Source organism: Eleutherodactylus coqui, chromosome 3 (assembly GCF_035609145.1).
Source record: "Eleutherodactylus coqui strain aEleCoq1 chromosome 3, aEleCoq1.hap1, whole genome shotgun sequence".
Lineage (NCBI taxonomy): Eukaryota > Metazoa > Chordata > Amphibia > Anura > Eleutherodactylidae > Eleutherodactylus > Eleutherodactylus coqui.
The window spans coordinates 24,274,563-24,294,543 of record NC_089839.1 but is presented as its reverse complement, the minus strand read 5'-3'; the positions used below and the strand labels follow the sequence as shown (position 1 = coordinate 24,294,543).

Genomic DNA, 19,981 nt, shown 5'->3' with positions numbered 1-19,981 from the left:
AACGGAAATCACATACTCAGTCAACACATCAGATTGTAATTGTAACCACTGAGGATAGTAACGACCTAGCCTTGGGGCTAGCCCAAACAATCTCATAGGGAGATAATGTATAATCCCCCCCTGGGTTCATATCTAACACTGTATAAGGCTATTGGATGACAGTCTTTCCAAAGTGGCGTCATTTTTAAGTATCTTACTTTTTAGCGTGCCACTAAGTCTCTCCACCTTTCCATTACTCTAAACATGGTAGAGTATGTAAAAGGCCTGGGATACACCCAGAGCAGACATGACATGACATGTTACATTCACCTGCGAAGTTTATACCTCTGTCTGACTCTGAATCACTTCTGGTACCCAATATTCACAGTTTACCTTGTTCATGAGCTTCTTTGCGGTTACCTACTTGTTTGCCTTGGTAACAGGGTCAGCCTCCAACCTGCAAAGACATCAACAACAACAAGCACGTATTCATACTTCCCAACAAGTGGGAGCTGAACGTAGTCAATTTGCAATCCCTGAAATGGGTAGAGTGGTCCCGGCAAGTGTGATGTGGCAAATTTACTTCTGCCCTGACTCACCCATGGCATAGATCATGCTAAACCGGACAAATGATGCAGCAGCTACAGAGAACCCAGAAGTCGGCCATCCTCTTTCAAGCGTCGTCGTCATTGCTGGTTTACTAGGTGGGTCTTTCCGTCCATCAGCTGGGCCATCATGGGATACAGGAACTGTGGTGGGCAAGTGCTGTTGACCGTTCACCACACGCTGTCCTGTTTCTGCTGCTCCCATATTAGTCCATTTATTCTTTTCTTCCTTGCTGGCTTGTAACTGTAAAAGTCTTTAGCATATCAAAGTCCAAATTTTTATCAATGTCCAAAGTTTTTACCACTGACTCATGCCGTCAGTATCTTTTCTTCTTTCTTCCACGGCTTGAGGGCCGCTGCCTTTGCTATGCTGTCAGCGAGGGTGTCGTCTCTCGCCTCTCCAGTGTAGGAATCGGTGCGAACTCTCAACTTTGTCAGGTAGAAGTAGGGCCTCCATGCGACTCTGTACCGCTGCACCATTCTCAATTGGTTGTCCTGCTAAGGTAAAAACTGTCTGGCCTTCCATATTGGGCCGTAATCATGAGCTATGCCAAATGCATACCAGGAGTCAGTGTAAAGGGTTGCCGTCTTACCTCTCACCACTCTACTCGCCTCAGTGAGGGCCTTCAATTCCGCTTCTTGTACTGTGACATGCGGAGGCAGAGCTTCTGCTTCTAGGACATCTTGTTGTGTGACCACTGCATATCCGATGTGGAGTCATCAGTCCTCACCCTGGTACCATCTGCAAAAAGCTCAACATATGCATTATCAACAGGGGTTCTGGTAACTGTTTGCATACCTGCAGTTTCTTACTGTATTAGTACTAAATAATCGTGCTGATGTTCTATTTCACATGGCTCGGAATCTTGTAGCACAAAATCATTTATTTATTTATTTTTTTAAAGGCCCAATAGCTGATCTACAACACCTAGATCATCTATGACCCAGATCACCTATGCCTCCCCCCTTTTGAACCGGAATACTCAATGGAAAAAGAGTAATTGCGTTCAAACTAGTAAACCAAGAGGCACAAAAACAAGCACTCTGTAGGTCAAGGTGTCATTATATGCAGCGAAGTCTGAGCGAAAATATCCTTTAGATTTTTTTTTTTTCTTCAGGTTGCAGTTAGCATTTTTTAACACAAGGGGGCGCCACACAATTCAAATTTTACGTCACCCAGTGTAATAGTATTTCAGGGTATGGCCAGCGTTTAGCTTTTACTCTCCTGTCGGAATATAATTATAGCTTCAGTGTAGACTGACACTAGAATATACAAAAGACTTAAAGAAAAACTAAAGAATACGGATGAATTAACATCCTACTCTGGGCAATTCAGTCCCTCTTTCTTCACATAAAAAGTAAAATTACTTCATCAAATTGCATGAAAAAGTTTGCTGGGTGACTATAGGGAAATTATTCCATCTGTAGGAGCCTTCCATAACATCATCGGTCTGAATATCCATTGGAGAAGCGGGCAGTGGAAAACAAAGCCCCTGGGAACATGAGAGAGCGTCCCCTGTCATGTATTCCCGGTCTCTGCCCCCCATGCATCAACTCCAATCTTCCATGCACTATAAACCAGCTTAGTCATCTACTATGTCCTAAGCTGCATCTCCACAAAGGTTTGTTTCCCTGAACTTATCACACATCCAAAGTGGCCACATCTTGGAGTGTAACAAAGTCTGGTCAAACAAAACCTTACTTCAGACAATCATGATGTTAGCACTGGATACAGTGGCATTGGGAAATATAGGCCTCCCAAATGCAGCAAAATGGCCGCCAGAGGCAGAAAGGGGCGGGGCTACAAATCTCCCAGGTGAGGCAAGATGGCTGCCGGAGGAATGGGCGGGGCCAGGGGCAGCAGCACTTCCAGGTGAGGCAAAATGGCCGCTGGAGGAGGAAGGGGCGGGGCCAGGTCCTGTCCCAGATGGGGAGGGACCGGAAGTAACATCACACACCCTGAAAGTAAGCACATGGGGGGGAGTAACTTCAGGGTGGGGGCAGGCCTCACTACATTTACTGCAGAGTCACACTATGTTGGGTTGTAAACATTGCAAGCACGGCCGCCATTACAGGGAGGGGCTGTAGTCAACACAAAGACATTACATTGTTCATAAGCAATACACATACCCCCCCCTACATGCTTTCCCCTCTTCAATCTCTTAACCACGTTATACCTCCTCCTAGCAATCTAAAAACACCTTTCTTTCTGCTAGGCTTCCTGCTCATCTTCTGAAAACTTTCTACAACCTATCTTATCTGTCCATGACCTGACATTTCTTTCTGCAACTTTTTCTGGTCCTTTCCCGTTGTTCAGTAAACTTTGCTCCCTTCAGCAACCAGATCACAAGCTCTATGACCTTTGCCCTTGCTCACTTTGCTCCCCATTCTCTAAACAACCTGCGTCTATGCCTAACCTTCTCATTCTATCTTCAAATCCTTCCAATATAACTTCTCTTTCCCACTCAGATTACAATGCACATTAATTCTACAAGACAAAAGGAACGGAAGGGTTAATTGGAAAAAGCTTTCAGTTCACTCTTATCAGCAGCCCTCCCCCCAATAATAAACACTGCACATTCTTTCTATAATACCAAACAGACGGGATTACTGGAGAATACCCACAACGGCTCAGGGTATATATATATCTCATCCACCTTTATATCAACCCAAGGTCTACTAGCAATCCCGAAGAGCACTTCCTGTACACGTCCTAGACAGGACATTTAGCTATACACAGAGACTGACGATTATTTTCAATGACCAAGAGTTTTCTGGAAGCTTCAGCCGTCACACCACGGCTATATTCACACGTATATACCTTTTCACATATGAGAACATAACACGCTCAATCATAAGGTAAATATACGTATCATAAATCTTCCTAACCTCACACTAGTTTTACCTAGGAGTAAGTGTCACTGGCGTGTTCCCTCAGACCTAAACAGCCGAGTCCGCCCTTCCGACACATTAACCCTCACAGAATTTATCTCTTGGTCTTGTATACACAGTGTTTAACCATCTCAGACACAACAGCATACAAAATACCCCTTAAGCAGGTAACATGGTGATTTTTCGAGTGGACAGACCTGTCTTTAAGTGAAGGTCCAGTCTGGATCAGATACAGGCAGATTTAGCAGTCAGAACCCAGATCACATCGGTAGATTTACATAAAGCAATCTTACCGTGTTCTGTAGATTTTCGGGCCCCTGAGTTCTGCGTGCCATCTGCCGATCTCTGTACGTTCCAGGCTGTGACCTCACAGATCCACTCGCCCACCCAGGGACGCCACTGTTCTGGATTACGGTTTTCTCCAGCAGGCTTTGGGGTATTTTGTCGCTTCCGAATTGTATCGTGTGCACACATCGGGGAGCAAATTAGACACAAGCTATCAGCCTCATATCCAAAATGGCTCTCTGCCCAGAAACAGCCAGACAGGGCCTTTTATTGAGAAGGATAACACCTGCCCTTTATGGGCGTTTAACAGGTTACATCAGTAACATATATGATTCTCATTTGTCGGATCATATAGAATCCCCCCTCCTTCCTGCCCACCTTCTCTCAAGTCCAATGTATAAGCAAGTCTTTGTCTCACAAACGTGCTCAAAACTGAAAGTGAAAGTAGATATCTCTTTGTTGAAGAAGATCCTGTGTGGGGGATGGGGAGGACTGGGAAAACACTCAAGATGAACACATAAGCAATAACATAACACTGTGATTTAACTCTTTCCTTATGCAGCAGAGTTCCACATTAGGCTGAAGTCACAAAACACACATAATACGTCTAGTGCAAATCGATAGACATTTTACACCAACCAATCATCATGTCTATCACAAGATCCATATGACTAATTATGATAAGTGTAACATTAAGTCCATCAGTCTAATAGGCACTGAATATATTAACAAACACAATCACAGGAAGCGGCCATATAATTACCAATGTACTAATACAAGAGGGCAGGTAGAAGCACCACATCCCTCAACATGCAGACAGCCAGACTGCTATATGGAGGAGCCACCGCACAGGTGAAGGTACTGATGAACAACCACTTACACCCCTCCTTATACTGAGGGGGCGCTGCTGAGTACTATACCGGTACACAGATATGGCATACACAGGTCTGGTGCACTACACATACTATGTGGCCTGACACAAGGAAGAGTCCCCAGAATGTAAGTGACTCAGTACTGCCCCCATGCATGTTATTCATATGCCCGGCTACTGGAGGGTCGGCTCTCGTTCTTACCGAGTGAAGATGTTTGATGCGTCGTCTTAATTCTTGTCATTTTATATTCTTCATTTCCCTCTCAGTTCAGCCAACGGTGAAGGTATCCGGTCAGCATAAAGATGGCACCTTGATGCTTCACTGTCAGGTGTACGGATTCCATCCCAGACGTGTGGATGTGAAGTGGATGAAGAACGGGGTGGATGACGTTCCCACATATGAGACCACACATGTCCTCCCCAATCCTGACGGCACCTATCAGATCAGGGTCAGTGCGGACGTGATGCCCAGCGAGGACAACAGTTACTCCTGTTATGTGGATCACAGCAGCCTGGGGGCGCCGCTGAACATTGTGTGGGGTGAGTTGTATCCTTACTGGCTGGATGACAGAAGACTATGGAATATGTCATTATTGGCGATCACTACTGTGATATATAATTGTAGAATCTATTGATCGATCGCCGGCATCTCATTAAAGGGAACCTGTCACCTCTGAACAGCGCCATAAAGTAACTTATGATGCTGTTTGAGCAGGTAATGGCGGAGCCAGGGGATGTATTTATTTTTTTATAATTACCCGCTCCCCTCTTCCCGCTCCGTCGCCCCCGTGAAGGCCACACACAGTCCGAAACTCTGACTGTTTTCAGAGCACTGTGCACATGCTGGCCTATAGAAGTCCATGGAAGAGCGCACAGCAGTCTGAAAAGAGTCAGATTTTCAGCCCACGGGTGGTCTTCACCGAGGTGGTAACTTTGGGGTAGACAGCAGGGGAACAACAGAGCAGGTGAGTATAAAAGTTACATCCCTCGGCTTCCCCATCACCTTCCTTGAAGAGCACCATAACTTAGCTTGTGGTGATCAGAGGTGATGGGTTCCCTTTAAAGGACCGTCTGGTCACCTAAAAAGAAGATTGTTTTTATATGGGTAGGAGAGAAACAAATTACCGACTGGAGGTGAAAATTAAAACAGACTTTGAGAAACCGCTCTGTCCCTTGGTCACATGGCCAGAAGGATGCATCACTTCCTGCTATTCGCCCCATGGGTCACCCTCCGTCTCGCCCCGGCTGCTTTGTGACATAGCAGTCGTATTGCCGCACATGTCATCTGCATCTGTTGTGGCTGTTTTGATCATTAGTAAGGATGTTTCTAGAGCAGCTCTGATGGTTACGGTACCAGCAGCAGTGTGTAATGACCTGTGGGGGATAGGACTGGCATTGGGGGAGAAGGACCTGCGAGGAGACAATACAGCGGTCCGTCCTCCCATTTAATGTGAAACATCCAAAGAGTTCCACTACTGATTCCTCCCCCATTTTAGTGGTCCGATAATCCCCTGAGTTCTAGACCTACAGATGTGACACATTGTACCCTGATTGTGATATCATTGCAGAAAGTTATCTCATCTTAACCCACTAAGGCCCATTTAAACACAACAATTATCGCTCAAAATTCGTTCAAACAATAGCTTTTGAGCGATAATCGTTGCGTGTAAATGCTACCATCGTTAGCTTTTGGTCGAACAATGATTTTTAGTTCAACATAAAAACCATTGTTTGGCCTGCCAGCTCATAGTAAGGTCCGCAGGCTGAGTTCTCCGTGGGGCCGCGTTGATAACATTGTTATTAGCCACCAGCCCACAGCAGAACAAAGGGCAGACCACCTGCTGTTCTGTAAAAGCATCTCCCAAAGGCTCAGTAACATGCAAATTATGTTAATTAGCTGCTAATGGACATTAGTGCTTATTAGTAGCTATGCACTTATACTGTTTTTTGAGCAAATTTTGTGTGATCATCTTTACGTGTAAACGGGGCTGATCTCTCATCATAACAAAGTCCATTTTTAAAGTAATTAAAAGTTGCATTCAGAGTGAAGCTAAAGAAAGACCCGTCTGTGTGTATATCCCAATGAATCTGTTCTTGTTGAACATGTTACTGACTCAGGATCTAGTAAACCAGTCACAGTTTAACCCCTCACACCCCATGAGATACATGTACAGTAGTGCTCAAAAAATAGCAGTCCAACATCATAAACCTGATAAATCCCTGTTTTTACCCATTACTACCGCTCCACCCTGTATCCACACAGTATATAGAAGCGCTGGATTCTCTTTTCTCACTTTATGAATTATAACTCTGTTCACCCTGTGATTATCCTGCTGTCTACAACCGAAGTCCCACAACCCGGGGATTTCCATTGACGCTCTCCCGGCTATCTTCCTTGACAGGATTATATGTCTGTGAAGTTCTGTGATTGCCTATGTGGACCATAGGTGAGGTCATCCAACAGGCCCCACACCAGATGAGTCCATCTGCACTTTATATTTAAGCTATTCATTACATATTCTTACTTCTCCTCCTTGAAGCGCAGACACTACTTTAACATGATGTTATAGTGACCTTTCGAACCTCTCAGGGTTCTTCCTCAGGCAAATGGAACAGATCTGAAGATGCATTTATATAAATAGATATACATATGATCACATGGGAGGGCACAGACAGGGTGTGATTAATTTTAGGATTTGAAATTGCCTTTAAGTATAATAACTTGCATATATTCTATGTTGTGTCCGTGACTATAATAATGTGGCTGAGCGCCCCTCACATGTTGTCCCAGAAAATACAGTCATGTGAATGGGCCACAAGAGGGAGTTGTGAACAGATATAAAGCTAGATCCTGCACATGTATGTGATACTATTACACTACACGTATGTCATTACTACAGCGGGGGAGACTCTCCTGTGGATCTCTGATACATGAAGCTCTCAGTATAATCCGCAGCTCATCATTACCCTTCTTCTTTCTAACCAGAACCAGAGCAGCCGAGTTCCTGGGTGACACCGGTGGTCGTCGCTGTGGTGGTCGTCGCTGTGGTGGTCGCCATTCTTCTTGTTGTTGGAATTTTCCTATATAGAAGTAAGTATCAGTATAGCGCTATATTCACACCGCCGGATCCATGTTGTGCTCAAGAAAAACCGGGAGCAAAACCCTTTAGAAGCCCATGAGGTTCACGGATCCTTTACATTACGAGCTATTCAAGTCTGTGGAAATGGATGAGAATACAACATAGTAACATAGTATGAAGACAATGTCCAACGTGTTTCAACCCCTTTGTTGATCCAGAGGAAGTCAAAAATCCCAAGCAGCCATTTCGCTCGTTTGGTGGAAAATTCCTTCCTGACTCCATAATGGCGGCCAGAATAATCCCTGGATCAACATTTGAGATCAACAACCCTGCTGGTTATTTAATGTCTACATCCTGTAATATCATAGCGTTCTAGAAAGACATCTAGTCATCAAAAAGAACAAATGGTCCGTTCTGCATTTGTGTGTTATACGCATACGGCATTTGTATTTGTCCGCTCTTCACGTGGGTGTTGTGTTCACACGGCATCTGTGTTTGGAGGAGGAGAATAAACCTTTGAAGAATCTTTCTTATACATTGGGCGTAAAGAGGATTGGTTTGATTATCTGGAGTCTTCACTACAAGGAGGGGGATTCTGCATCACATACCCCCCTCCTATAGAGTAAGTGTTTGTTTATCACCTTACTTATGAAATAGAGGCAAAAATCTTTTTATGTTCACCATCTCTGGCAGCGCAGAGTGTTTTTAACAGTTTATTGTTTTCTTATCTAGTCATCAAATTCTCTATGGATTTTGCCATCATCACTTCCTCAGGCAGAGAGTTCCCCAGTCTCACTGCTCTTACAATAAAGAATCCCCTTCTATGCTTTCTTCTAGACGTAGCGGATGCCCTCTTGTTACCGTCGCAGTCCTGGGTATAAACAGATCATGGGAGAGATCCTCGTATCGTCCCCTCATGTACTTATACAGAATTATTTGGTTGCCTCTTAACCGTCTTTTTTCCAGGGTGAATAATCCCAATTTTGATGCCTCTCTGGGTATTCCAGTCCCGTCATTCCATGTATTAGTTTAGTTGCCTGTCTTTGAACCCCCTCAAGCACTGTAACATCTTTCCTGAGCACCGGTGTCCAGAACTGTGCGCAGTATTCCATGTGAGGCCTGACAAGTGCCTTGTATAGTGGGAGGATAATGTTCTCGCCCTCGCCCCTATACCTTTTTTTTAATGCACCCCAAGACTCTATTTGCTTTTGCAGCAGCTGACGGGCATTGATTGCTCCAGTTAAGTCTACAGTTGACTAGTACCCCGAGATCTTTTTCCATATCACTTTTCCCTAGCAGTACCCCATTTAGTGTATATTGGTGACGTCCGTTTCTCCTGCTTCATTTGCCATGTTTTTACCCAAGCCCCCAGTTTATCTAGGTCCTTTTGTAGCCACATATTGTCCTCCTTTGTATTAATCACCTTGTATAATTTTGTATCATCTTCAAATACTGATATTTTACTGTGCAGCCCCTCTATTAGGTAATTGATAAATATATTGAACAAAATAGGGGCCTAATACTGAACCCTGTGGCACCACACTTGCAATGGTGGCCCAATCTGAGTGCAAACCATTTATTACCACCCTCTGTTTTCTATCTCTGAGCCAGTTCTTTACCCAGATACACACGTTTTCACCCAGTCCGAGCTGTCTCATTTTTTATTTTAGCCTGTTATGTGGCACGGTGTCAAATGGGTTAGAAAAATCCATATATGAGATCAATAGACTCTCCCAGGTCCAGCCTAGAACTTACTTCATCATAAAAGCTGATCAAATTGGTCTGACATGATCGACCCTTCATAAACCTATGCTGATGAGGAATTATACTGTTTTCCTTGATGTATTCTACGATGGCATCTCTCATAAACCTCTCAAATATTTTTTCCGTTATTGAAGTGAGACTTACCGGCCTGTAGTTACCAGGCTCTCTTTTAGACCCCTTTTTGTATATTGGAACCACATTGGCAATGCGCCAATGCAATGGTACAACACCGGTCTCTATGGTGTCCATAAATATAAGAAATAGTAGTCTAGCTATCACATCACTTAGTTCCCTTAGAACCCTTGGGTATATTCCATCTGGGCCTGGCGATGTATCGATTTTTAATCCTCTTTAACCAGCTCTGCACTTCCTCCTGTGTTAGGCATGCAATATTGAGCGGGAGATTCTTTTTATTCCCCTGCATCTAGTATGACATTTCTATTTCATTTGTGAATACACTTGAAAAGTAACTAATACATTTGCCTTCCTCCTATCCTTTTCTATGGTTTCGCCTGCGTTATTTGTTAGCGGGCCAGTGCTCTCGGTGCAAATCCTTTAACTGAGGTAATTGGATGTTTTTAAACTTCTCCCATTTGTTGTCTGTGCTTTTGTTTTTGAGGATGTTGTCCCAATTAATGTTACCGATAATAGTTCTGAGCTGATCAAATTTTGCTTTACTAAAGTTTAGTTTGTCGCTCCCTGATAAGACTTCTTATTGAATGACAGCTGGAAGTTGGTTATATTGTGGTCACTGTTCCCCAAGTGTCCCTCAACCTGCACCGCTATTATTCGGTCCGGTTTGTTAGTTAAAGGGGTTGTCTCGCGAAATCAAGTGGGGTTATACACTTCTGTATGGCCATATTAATGCACTTTGTAATATACATCGTGCATTAAATATGAGCCATACAGAAGTTATTTACTTACCTTCCCTGCGCTGGCGTCCCCGTCTCCATGGCTCCGTCTAACTTCAGCGTCTAATCGCCCGATTAGACGCGCTTGCGCAGAAGGGTCTTCTGCTTTCAGGTCTGTCCGGCAGCAACGGCGTTCTGGCTCTGCCCCCTTCTACGCGTCATAGCGTCAGAATGCCGCTGCTGCCGAACTGAGCCGAAGGCAGAAGACCCTTCTGCGCAAGCGCGTCTAATCGGGCGATTAGACGCTGAAGTTAGACGGCACCATGGAGACGGGGACGCCAGCAACGGAACAGGTAAGTGTATAACTTCTGTATGGCTCATATTTAATGCATGATGTATATTACAAAGTGCATTAATATGGCCATACAGAAGTGTATAACCCCACTTGCTGCCGCGAAACAACCCCTTTAATACTAAGTCCAGAGTGGCCCTCTCTCTAGTTGGCTCCCGCACAAGTTTGATAAGGTAGTTCTCTTTAATTGTTCTTAAGAACTTATCACCCTTGTGAGATTTGCAGGTTTCGTCTTCTCATATTATATCCGGATTAATTAAAGTCCCCCATGATAATTACTTCGTTGTGGTTTGACACCTCTCCTATTGGCCTTAATAATAAGATTTCTGTTTCTTCTGTTGCTTTTGGTGGTCTTTAGAAACCCCCTATCAGGATTTTGTTTTTTTTTCTCCCTGTATTTCTACCCACAGGGATTCCATGTGTTCATTTCCTGCATGATGTATTTAACGTAGACCATCAGTCCGTGTGAAAAATCAGCCTAGTGAATAGCCTCATGGACTGTTATGGGGGCGAACATACAGTCATCTGAATGGGCCTTAGTGTCAGTAATAATGCAGTGCTGCTGCTCTCCCATACAGGGTCATGTGTATATATGTAGTAGACATATTGGGGCAGATTTACTATTGAAAAAGTGCCACTTTTTTGTGCAAATTGTGCCAAAAAACAGTCTTGCATGCTTTGCATCACAGTTATCACCTTTAGACACTTTGGACATCATCCAAAAAAGGAGCTTTGCTTTATGGCAAAGGGGTGTGGCCAAACAGGCATAAACTAATGTTCATTTTTTACATTTAATGAGCATCTCAGGATTCTCATTTACACGAGCGGACGAGCCGGTGACGTCATCAGTTCACACTCAGGCAGTCTGTTTAGACAGGAAAATTATTGTTGGGAATCGTGAACTTCTCGTTCACTTATCATTCAGTGTTTTCTCATTCCTGTGAAACATAATAAATGATCGGTGTTTACCCGCAACGAGAAGCCGACGATCATTTTATATCGGCTGAAATTGAATGACGAATGAGAAGCGCAGATTCTCGTTTGCAATTCAATCATTGGCATTTAAATTGAACAATTCTCGTTCACTTTTGTTTGTTTGAGTAATTTTTGGAATGATTGTCGTTCCATCTAAACGCACCTTAAAGGGATTCTGTCATAAAAAAAAAAAATATATATATATATATATACATATACACACTTGCCTATTTCTCCCGAGGCAGTCTACTTACCTCATCTTCCTCTCCCCGATATTCTCCTGCAGCTACCTCCCGGGTAATCTCCCTTCCACCCAGATGATTCTTCTGCTTCCTGTAAGGTTACCTACATTCACAGGCAGTCTCCTTCCTGCCCAGCAATGTACGCTATGTCACTAGTTCACAGCCTAAGGCCTCCCTCACACAGGGTGTTTTGTACAGCGTTTAGCGCTGCATTTTCAGCCCAGTGCTAAAAGTTGTACAAGGCTTCCATTCATCTCAATGGGGCTGCTCACACAGGGCTGAAAACGCAGCGTCTTCCACGTTGCGCTTTGACAGCGTTGCATGTTCTATTTTTGGGCATTTGCAGCCCTGCGTCGCCCATTGAAATGAATGGGCAGCGGTTTCAGCACTGCTGAAAACGCAGCAACACTTGGTGCCGCGTTTTTGGCAGCGTTAACCGCTCACCGATTTTCGAGGGGAGGGCTTGCAATAAAAGCCCTACCCCGAAAATCAGTATCAGCTAGACTAGATAGAGAAAAAAAGAAAGTAATACTCACCTAGCTGCTGCGGTCCCGGTCGTGGCCACTGGTCTCTGCCGCTGATCCGGGCTTCCCCTGCACTCACAAGTCTATTGCCATAGGCCAGGTTTGAGAACCCCGCCTCCAGCAATAGAGTGCTGTGATTGGTTGTCGGCACTGGCTCAATGCCCAATCATAGCCTTTCATTTACTGTCTCAGCCAATCAAAGTATGCTAGTGCTGCTGAAGCCGGGCGGAATCTGCAGTAAACGCAGTGTTGAAAAACGCTGCGTTTCTGCAAAAGCTCTGTGTGAGGGAGGCCTAACAGACAGTGCCGAGCTATTGCAGAGACTGCTCATGCCCGCTGTCTCTCCAATAGATCAGCATTCCTTCCTAGCCAGTGAGCGCTACATCACAGGAACGTGACCTTCACTGACCTGCAGGAAGAGGAATGTAGGCTTCATAACAAGGAGAAGAGGATCTGGCTGGCAGGAGGTGAGGTGACCCCGGGGACTGGAGAAGATCAGCAAGGAGAAGATGGTGTAAGGAGTCTGCCTGGGGAAAAAATATGTCAGTATGGAATTTTAAAAAAAAAGAAAAAAATTTTATTATGACAAAACCGCTTTAAGCCAAAATAAGTGTTATAAGGTCAGACAAAGGAGTCTAAAGGTGAGCCAGATTTCTCACCCATGAGCCACTGTGATAAATCTGCCCCCCTCAGACCCCGGTGCGCACATCAGGCTTAGTTTGTACTTCATTCCTCGGGATCAAGATAATCAACAAAATATCCAAAACAGATAAAAGCCCCATCTGTCCCCCAACATGGGGGGGGGGGTGACCGGGCATTTCCATAAGAGTTGGCTGATTGTTCCCAGAATTGTTCTCTCATCTGTCACCAATTATAATGGACTCCTTCAGGTTTCCTAATTTCATCTCCTCTTCTTATTTTAGGAAATAAAGCCGGCTACAGGACGGCCAGCAGTGAGTATTCTGTGTCTGCGGCCCCGCTGGAGGGTCTCTCTATTGGTGACGATGACTGATGTGCTGTTAGTGATGGAGTATGGAGGACAGTATATGATGTATATGAGAGCGGCTGTGACTGCGGCTCCCAAGTTGTGGAGACAGTGCGGTGTATTGTTGGCTTCCATTCACGTCTATGAGAGATACAGAAAGACATCGCACATCCATCCTGTTACTGTAATCTGATTCATCTCTGGCCGCGGCATACAGATGGGTATTTCCATATCAGCCAAGGCTGACTGAGATGACAATACCCCTTTAAAGGGGTTGTCCCGCGCCGAAACAGTTTTTTTTTTTCCAATAGCCCCCCCCCGTTCGGCGCGAGACAAACCCGATGCAGGGGTTAAAAAAAAAGCGGATAGTACTTACCCGAATCCCCGCGCTCCGGTGACTTCTTACTTACCTTGTGAAGATGGCCGCCGGGATCTTCACCCTCGGTGGACCGCAGGTCTTCTGTGCGGTCCATTGCCGATTCCAGCGTCCTGATTGGCTGGAATCGGCACACGTGACGGGGCGGAACTACGAGGAGCCGCTCTGCAGCACGAGCGGCCCCATTCAGAAGGCAGAAGACCGGACTGCGCAAGCGCGTCTAATCGGGCGATTAGACGCTGAAAATTAGACGGCACCATGGAGACGGGGACGCTAGCAACGGAGCAGGTAAGTGAATAACTTCTGTATGGCTCATAATTAATGCACAATGTACATTACAAAGTGCATTAATATGGCCATACAGAAGTGTATAACCCCACTTGCTTTCGCGGGACAACCCCTTTAAGTGAAATTTTATAATAATCCTCAGTTTAAGGCCATTTTCACATGGCTGAGAAAATTGTGAGAGATTTGTGCATTGCAGGACGCACAAATATGAACCCCATTCTTTTGAATAGGGTTACACACATGAGCGATATTCTTTTATTCCCTGCATCGCGGTGCTGGGGAAAAAATGGCAGTACATCCTATCTTGAGTCATCCTATCACATTTCCCATTGTTTTCAATGTGTCCGACAGCAGCTTTGCTCCACGTGCGATGCCAGTTCTCCCCTTTGAAAACAATGGGAGAAACTCCACGATCCTCCACCATGGCTGTCAGCTGCAGCGGGGGACTGCTACTTACCCAAAGTAATGCAAGGTGGTTTTGATATGAAAACGCCTCGCATCTGCGGTGAACTTGCATGTTGGTGCGTGCGATATTGGCTGTAATTCATGGCTCCATATCGCACTCGCCCATGTAATATTAGCCCAAAGGTATTGTTCCACCATGGACATCACTTTAATACGAGAGCCGCCTTGGCAGATTTGTTAGGTAAAGTCACGGCCAGACAGATATTTCCCCAGTGATGTCAGGAAAATACTGTACATGGATGGCTTGTGTCCGCCAGATAGAGGCGGAGGCTACGCTAAGGCTATAAAACTGAGCTGCAATACCAGACACAACACATGGACCGGCGCGGTGCTGTGTTTAGACAAAAGCAGCCATATTTTTCTAATCCCATATGATAACTAGAGATGAGCGAGCACGCTCGTTTAGGGCTGATGCTCAATCGAGCATCGGTCTTGTCGAGTAACTGATTACTTGACCAGGCACCATGCGGGGGGGGGGGGGCAGCGGAGGGGGCAGAGAGAGATTTCTATCACTCTCACCCCTGTCACCCCCCAGCCCACCCCGCATGGTGCCTGGTCAAGTAATCAGTTACTCGACAAGACCGATGCTCGATTGAGCATTAGCCTTAAACGAGCGTGCTCGACCATGTCTAATGATAACCTTTTAATTTTACATAAATTGTTGTATAACTTTGAAAATTGATTTCCTTATCTTGTGAAGTCACATGACCGTCCGCAGAACGGAGATAATTGCTGTCTGGACGAAACAAAACCAGAAGGATTTTCTGCCATCCATGAATGAGGAAAAAATAACAAACAATCTGTACAAAAACTGTAAAGCAAAGAATTTACAAAGTTTCTAAACTTTATATTTTAGCTGTGAAACATTATTGTGGAATGTCGCTTTTTAAATAATTTTCTTTTTTTACAGGTTCAGACGCATCATCTGACTCTAATAATACCGCCAGAGCCTAACGGTGAGTGATAATGTCTTATATAAGCGCTGCCGCCATGTAATGAAATGTGGAATGTGCTGCTGCGTAGGATATCCAGGAAAGCGCTGTATGTTTTTACTGAATTATAGAAGTTCGGCTGTCGGAGGCGTCTGCTGACAAGCTTGTTGACAGTTTCCAATGAAAACCAACATAGTGTGATAACAGCTCAGGACCGGTGCGAAGCATGTGATATAATTCTATCTACAGCTCTGTCCATTATATATAAGCTATATACAGCGCTGCTCCGAGCCGTCGGGTCCTTTACAATATGTTGGCTCTTACTTCCTGCTGTAATAACACTCATGTAATATTATACTGTATTGTCTCCTGTTCTAGAAGGTTATTGAGCGGTTTAGGGTATTATTAGCCCCGTACAATGACCTCTGATGGGAATGTTCTCTACTATTCTCTCATTACAGAACCGGACAAGTTTTCTTCTGGGATCCAACAATTCTCCCCTATAAATCTGTCATTATTTCCTTGTGTGATATAAGAGGATCCTGCCGGATACAAGAATCTCAGTCTGTTCAGCCGAATCCTCGTATATAACGGCCTCTCCGGCAATATCACCCGCAGGAACATCTCCCAAAGCTGAAGAGAGTTGAAGTTCCTAAGTTCTGCCACTTCTGTTCCCCATAGAGGTTACTCTACTACTGGGATTTGTAGTGTTCACTGATCGTCCAGCCGACGCCTGACGGGTCATTGATATGATGGGACACTGATGGAAATATTCATCTGATGACTTCTTAATAATCACTATGTGCCGTCAGGGTGTCACCGGAGGTCCCCACTATCTGGGGACATATCAGAAGGGGGGGTAATTTCTGTGTGTGGAAAGGTCTTTAAAGAGGCTGACTTAAACCCTTGAGTGGCACGCCTGGAAATTTTCCGGGATGAGCTCCGCTGCTCATAGCGATATAGTCCGGAAGATTTCCGGGCTATGTATCACTATGGGAGCTGCAGAGCACAATGCCACAAGCTGTGGCAGTGTGCTCTGCCTGCACAGTCCCACAGAGAACAAAGCAGGACGTTGAGAAGCAGGAAGATATTGCTGATATGCCGGCAATCTCCTGCTTCTAAGTCTCCTGCTTTGTTTATAGGTTGCCATAGAGACCATCGGCTTGTCAGAAGCAAGCTGACGGTCTCTGTGGCAGGGAGAGCTGGTGCTTGGCTGTCAGAGGACAAGCAGGCACCAGCTCTTACAGCAGAGATCAGAGAAAACCTCTCATCTCTGCTGTATTAACCCTTTACATGCTGCAGTCTATGTGACTGCAGCATGTAAAGGGCTGTCACCATCGGACCCCCAGAAAGTGATCAGGGAGTCCTGATGGGTCTCTGTGGAAGTCCCCTAAAGGGACAAAAATAAAAAAAAAGGTTAAAAAAATAAAAGTAAAAAAATAAAAACAATTGTCTCCCTTTACTTTGTAAAAAAAATTTAAATAAAATCACATATGTGGTATCCCTGCGTTGTAATGACCCAGAGAAAGAAGTTGGTACATTATTTAACCCCTTAATGACATGGCCCCTTTTTTTCTTTTGTCCCCATTTCTTTTTTTTCTCTCTGAAACATAAAACGTGTATAAACTTTGTATCACCGGAATCGTGTGACTCAGAGAATAACGTTATCACATTATTTATTCTGCATGCTGAACGCCGTAAAAATGAAATTCAAAAAACAAATGGCAGCATTTCTTTTTTTCCCCTATCTCCCTACAAATGTTTTTACAAAAGTTATGCAATACATTATATATACCCAAAAATGATGCCATCAAAAAGTACAACTTGTCCCACAAAAAACAAGCCCTTATATGGCCGTGTCAATGGAAAAATGAAAACGTTATGGCTCTTGGAACGCAACTGCAAAATTAGTTGAAATTCAATGATTAGACCATTTAAAGAACCCGCCCTGGTGGGTCTGACAGGGGGGTGAGAAACCCGGCACTCAAGGGGTTAACGGGGTTATCCTAACTTGACAACCTTTGACCATATGCTCTGCTAGAACATATGGATGTCATAGAAGGCGTCCTCTTAGGGCCATGGAGAAAACGTCAGGTTTTTGGTGAAGTCGATAAAAATATGCCAACTCCAAATAAAGATGTTATATATTAGCGTACAATAATCCTGATGTCACCATTTACTGCAGTACATGTATTACTGTTTATTATACATGAGGCATTTATGAAGGAGTCAGAGGTTCGGCTTACTGACTCCTCGGCTCTTACTTGAGATGCCCCTATATCAGCCATAAAGAGCCGCTGCAGGGAATGTGTGCCCACCAGCCGGTCCCCAGCGATAATGACTGATCAGCGGTAATTTCAGCGGTCGGACCCGGGAGATCAGCTTTCCTGGGAGAACTATTAAGAGGATCCAGTAGTAAATGACATTTGTGATACATTTGTTATCCGGCCGGTTCTCTTCTGATCGGACCGTCTCACGTTCTGCTGATGTTTCCTTTACATTCCCTTGATAATTACAATACGGTTTCGGGGTTCAGGCTTTACAGTTTTCACTATCTTACACTAATTTACAATAAAAGTGCATTACAGCTTATAACATGGAGGACGGGATCGGCTTATAGAACATTATATCGCTTTATTTCAGGCTCTTCATATTTTCAGTAAGGATTTCGGTTACATTTTATTGTATTTCATGATTTGATGTAATTTAGTGGATAGTTTTGTGTTTGTACAACGTGATATCAGCGCAGGAGACGTCACACCGCACAGGTAACAGTTGTATCTGATGTAAGGCACAGTTATCCGTTCTTCCATATTACAGGGAGATGTCTGCTGTAAATAGACTAAAGAATAGTTCTTCATCCCTCCAGTCCTCACACTGCAGACCCCATACAAGATACAGCTCAGGAGCGCCCCCCGCTGGCCGCTCTGCACGGATTAGTCATGTCACATCTACAATACAGGGAAACAACGCTCCCTGCACCTTACGTTCCTACGTGAAGAGGGTGAGTGGGGGTTGGGTTACTTGGGGACCCCCGATAGTGATGCCAGGAGACCATGAGACTAATTAGGGGTCAGTAAGCCATCATTGTGCAGCAGATATTTACATCAAGGATGTGCGAATTGTACTGAATTATCTTTATATAGGAAGCTGCACATTGGCTTGTTGTACACGAGATAGAAATTCACCCATGTAGCTGCCATCTTAGGGAATGGTTGTCTGATAAAAACAGTAGATCTGGCTAAAGGAAGTCAAACCCCATTATATCCCATACTATACACAGTGTTGGAATGGAGTGCCTATGGCCCACCAGTAAAATTCATCCTGGGGCCCACTGTACAGCCACATGCTAATAATACCTGATCATCATTTGCAAATTCTCAGCCACGGTATTCTCCATATGCTTCAATGAAAAGAAAAAGTGGGGTTCATGATGGGAGAATACCGGCCGGTCTCCATATGCCTCTGGATGTCATCTCAGCCACCCATGTGTCTATATAGATGCACTAACCAGTTTATTGTATGGATGTATAGGCTTGCTGAGATGTTGTGTTTTTGCTTAGAGAATGGGAATAATTATCACTGTGTGAACAAGTACAGATGCTGCAAAGTTTTACTTGATTTACCTGTTATGATAACTTTCTGTGCTGCAGTTTGTTTACACTTTAAATTGCTTTACAATGGCTTCTGTTATGTGAACGGCATAACTTGTCGCAGAAAACGATGTCAGTCAAAATAAACCTTGCTACATCTGTAAACAGGAGGACAATGTAAGCGCCTCTACTGTCTGAAATAAATCCATCTTGCATTATTTTCTCCTTACTGACCTTTTGTTGATTAAATCTATCAATAAAGTACATTTGGACAAAGATCTCACCTGTTGTCTTCCTGGCGCTGCATGGTGACTAATGCTAGAAGTCTGACCAATAAAGTTGATGAACTGTAAGTAATAATATCTAAGAAACTACGACATAGTGGTGATATCGGAGCTATTAGGGCTCCTTTTACGTTCACTGCGTGGGCCAAATTAGATATTCAGAAGCTTGTGCACAAAAGGTAACAGATTGATACAATGCTCTGTACCAAGCCTGTACACTTCTGATTTATTCAAAGGGATACAATCACTTTTACAGACAAGCATTACATCACAAAATAGGAGTATACAGAAATAGTTATTGTGCTCATACAGGATTGGTTAATACAATGATATGATAAAGTATCAAAAGTGAAAGAATTTGGAGGAATCATATAATGTTATCAGTAGAGCTGAGCGAGCACACTCGTTCGAGCATTGGGGTACTCAAGATGCTCGTTACTCGAGATGAGCACCACGCGGTACTCGAGTCAATTCCATTTCCTTCCCTGCATGATTAGCGCCATTTTCTGGCCAATAGAAATGCAGGGAAGGCATTACAACTTCCTCCTGTGACGTACCAGCCCTATCCCACCCCCCTGCAGTGAGTGGCTGGTGAGATCAAGTGACCGCCGAATACTTAAAGCGGTCCCACCCGCGGC

At 44.3% G+C, this 19,981-nt stretch overlaps 1 protein-coding gene across 2 annotated transcripts in view; it reads left to right on the top strand.

Moving 5' to 3' along the window:
- The window catches only part of LOC136620510 (class I histocompatibility antigen, F10 alpha chain-like), a 44,466-nt gene extending 25,129 nt beyond the window's left edge, over positions 1-19,337 (top strand). The window contains exons 4-8 of one of the 2 annotated variants that reach the window (XM_066595323.1): positions 4,900-5,172; positions 7,625-7,723; positions 13,344-13,373; positions 15,445-15,490; positions 15,928-19,337. In XM_066595323.1, coding sequence (XP_066451420.1) covers positions 4,900-5,172; positions 7,625-7,723; positions 13,344-13,373; positions 15,445-15,488 — 446 coding nt within the window. In that variant the 3' untranslated portion in view covers positions 15,489-15,490; positions 15,928-19,337. Of the gene's footprint in view, positions 1-4,899; positions 5,173-7,618; positions 7,724-13,343; positions 13,374-15,444; positions 15,491-15,927 lie in introns of both variants that reach the window. The other variant, XM_066595322.1, reaches the window with a different exon arrangement.
- Positions 19,338-19,981: the final 644 nt, after the last annotated feature.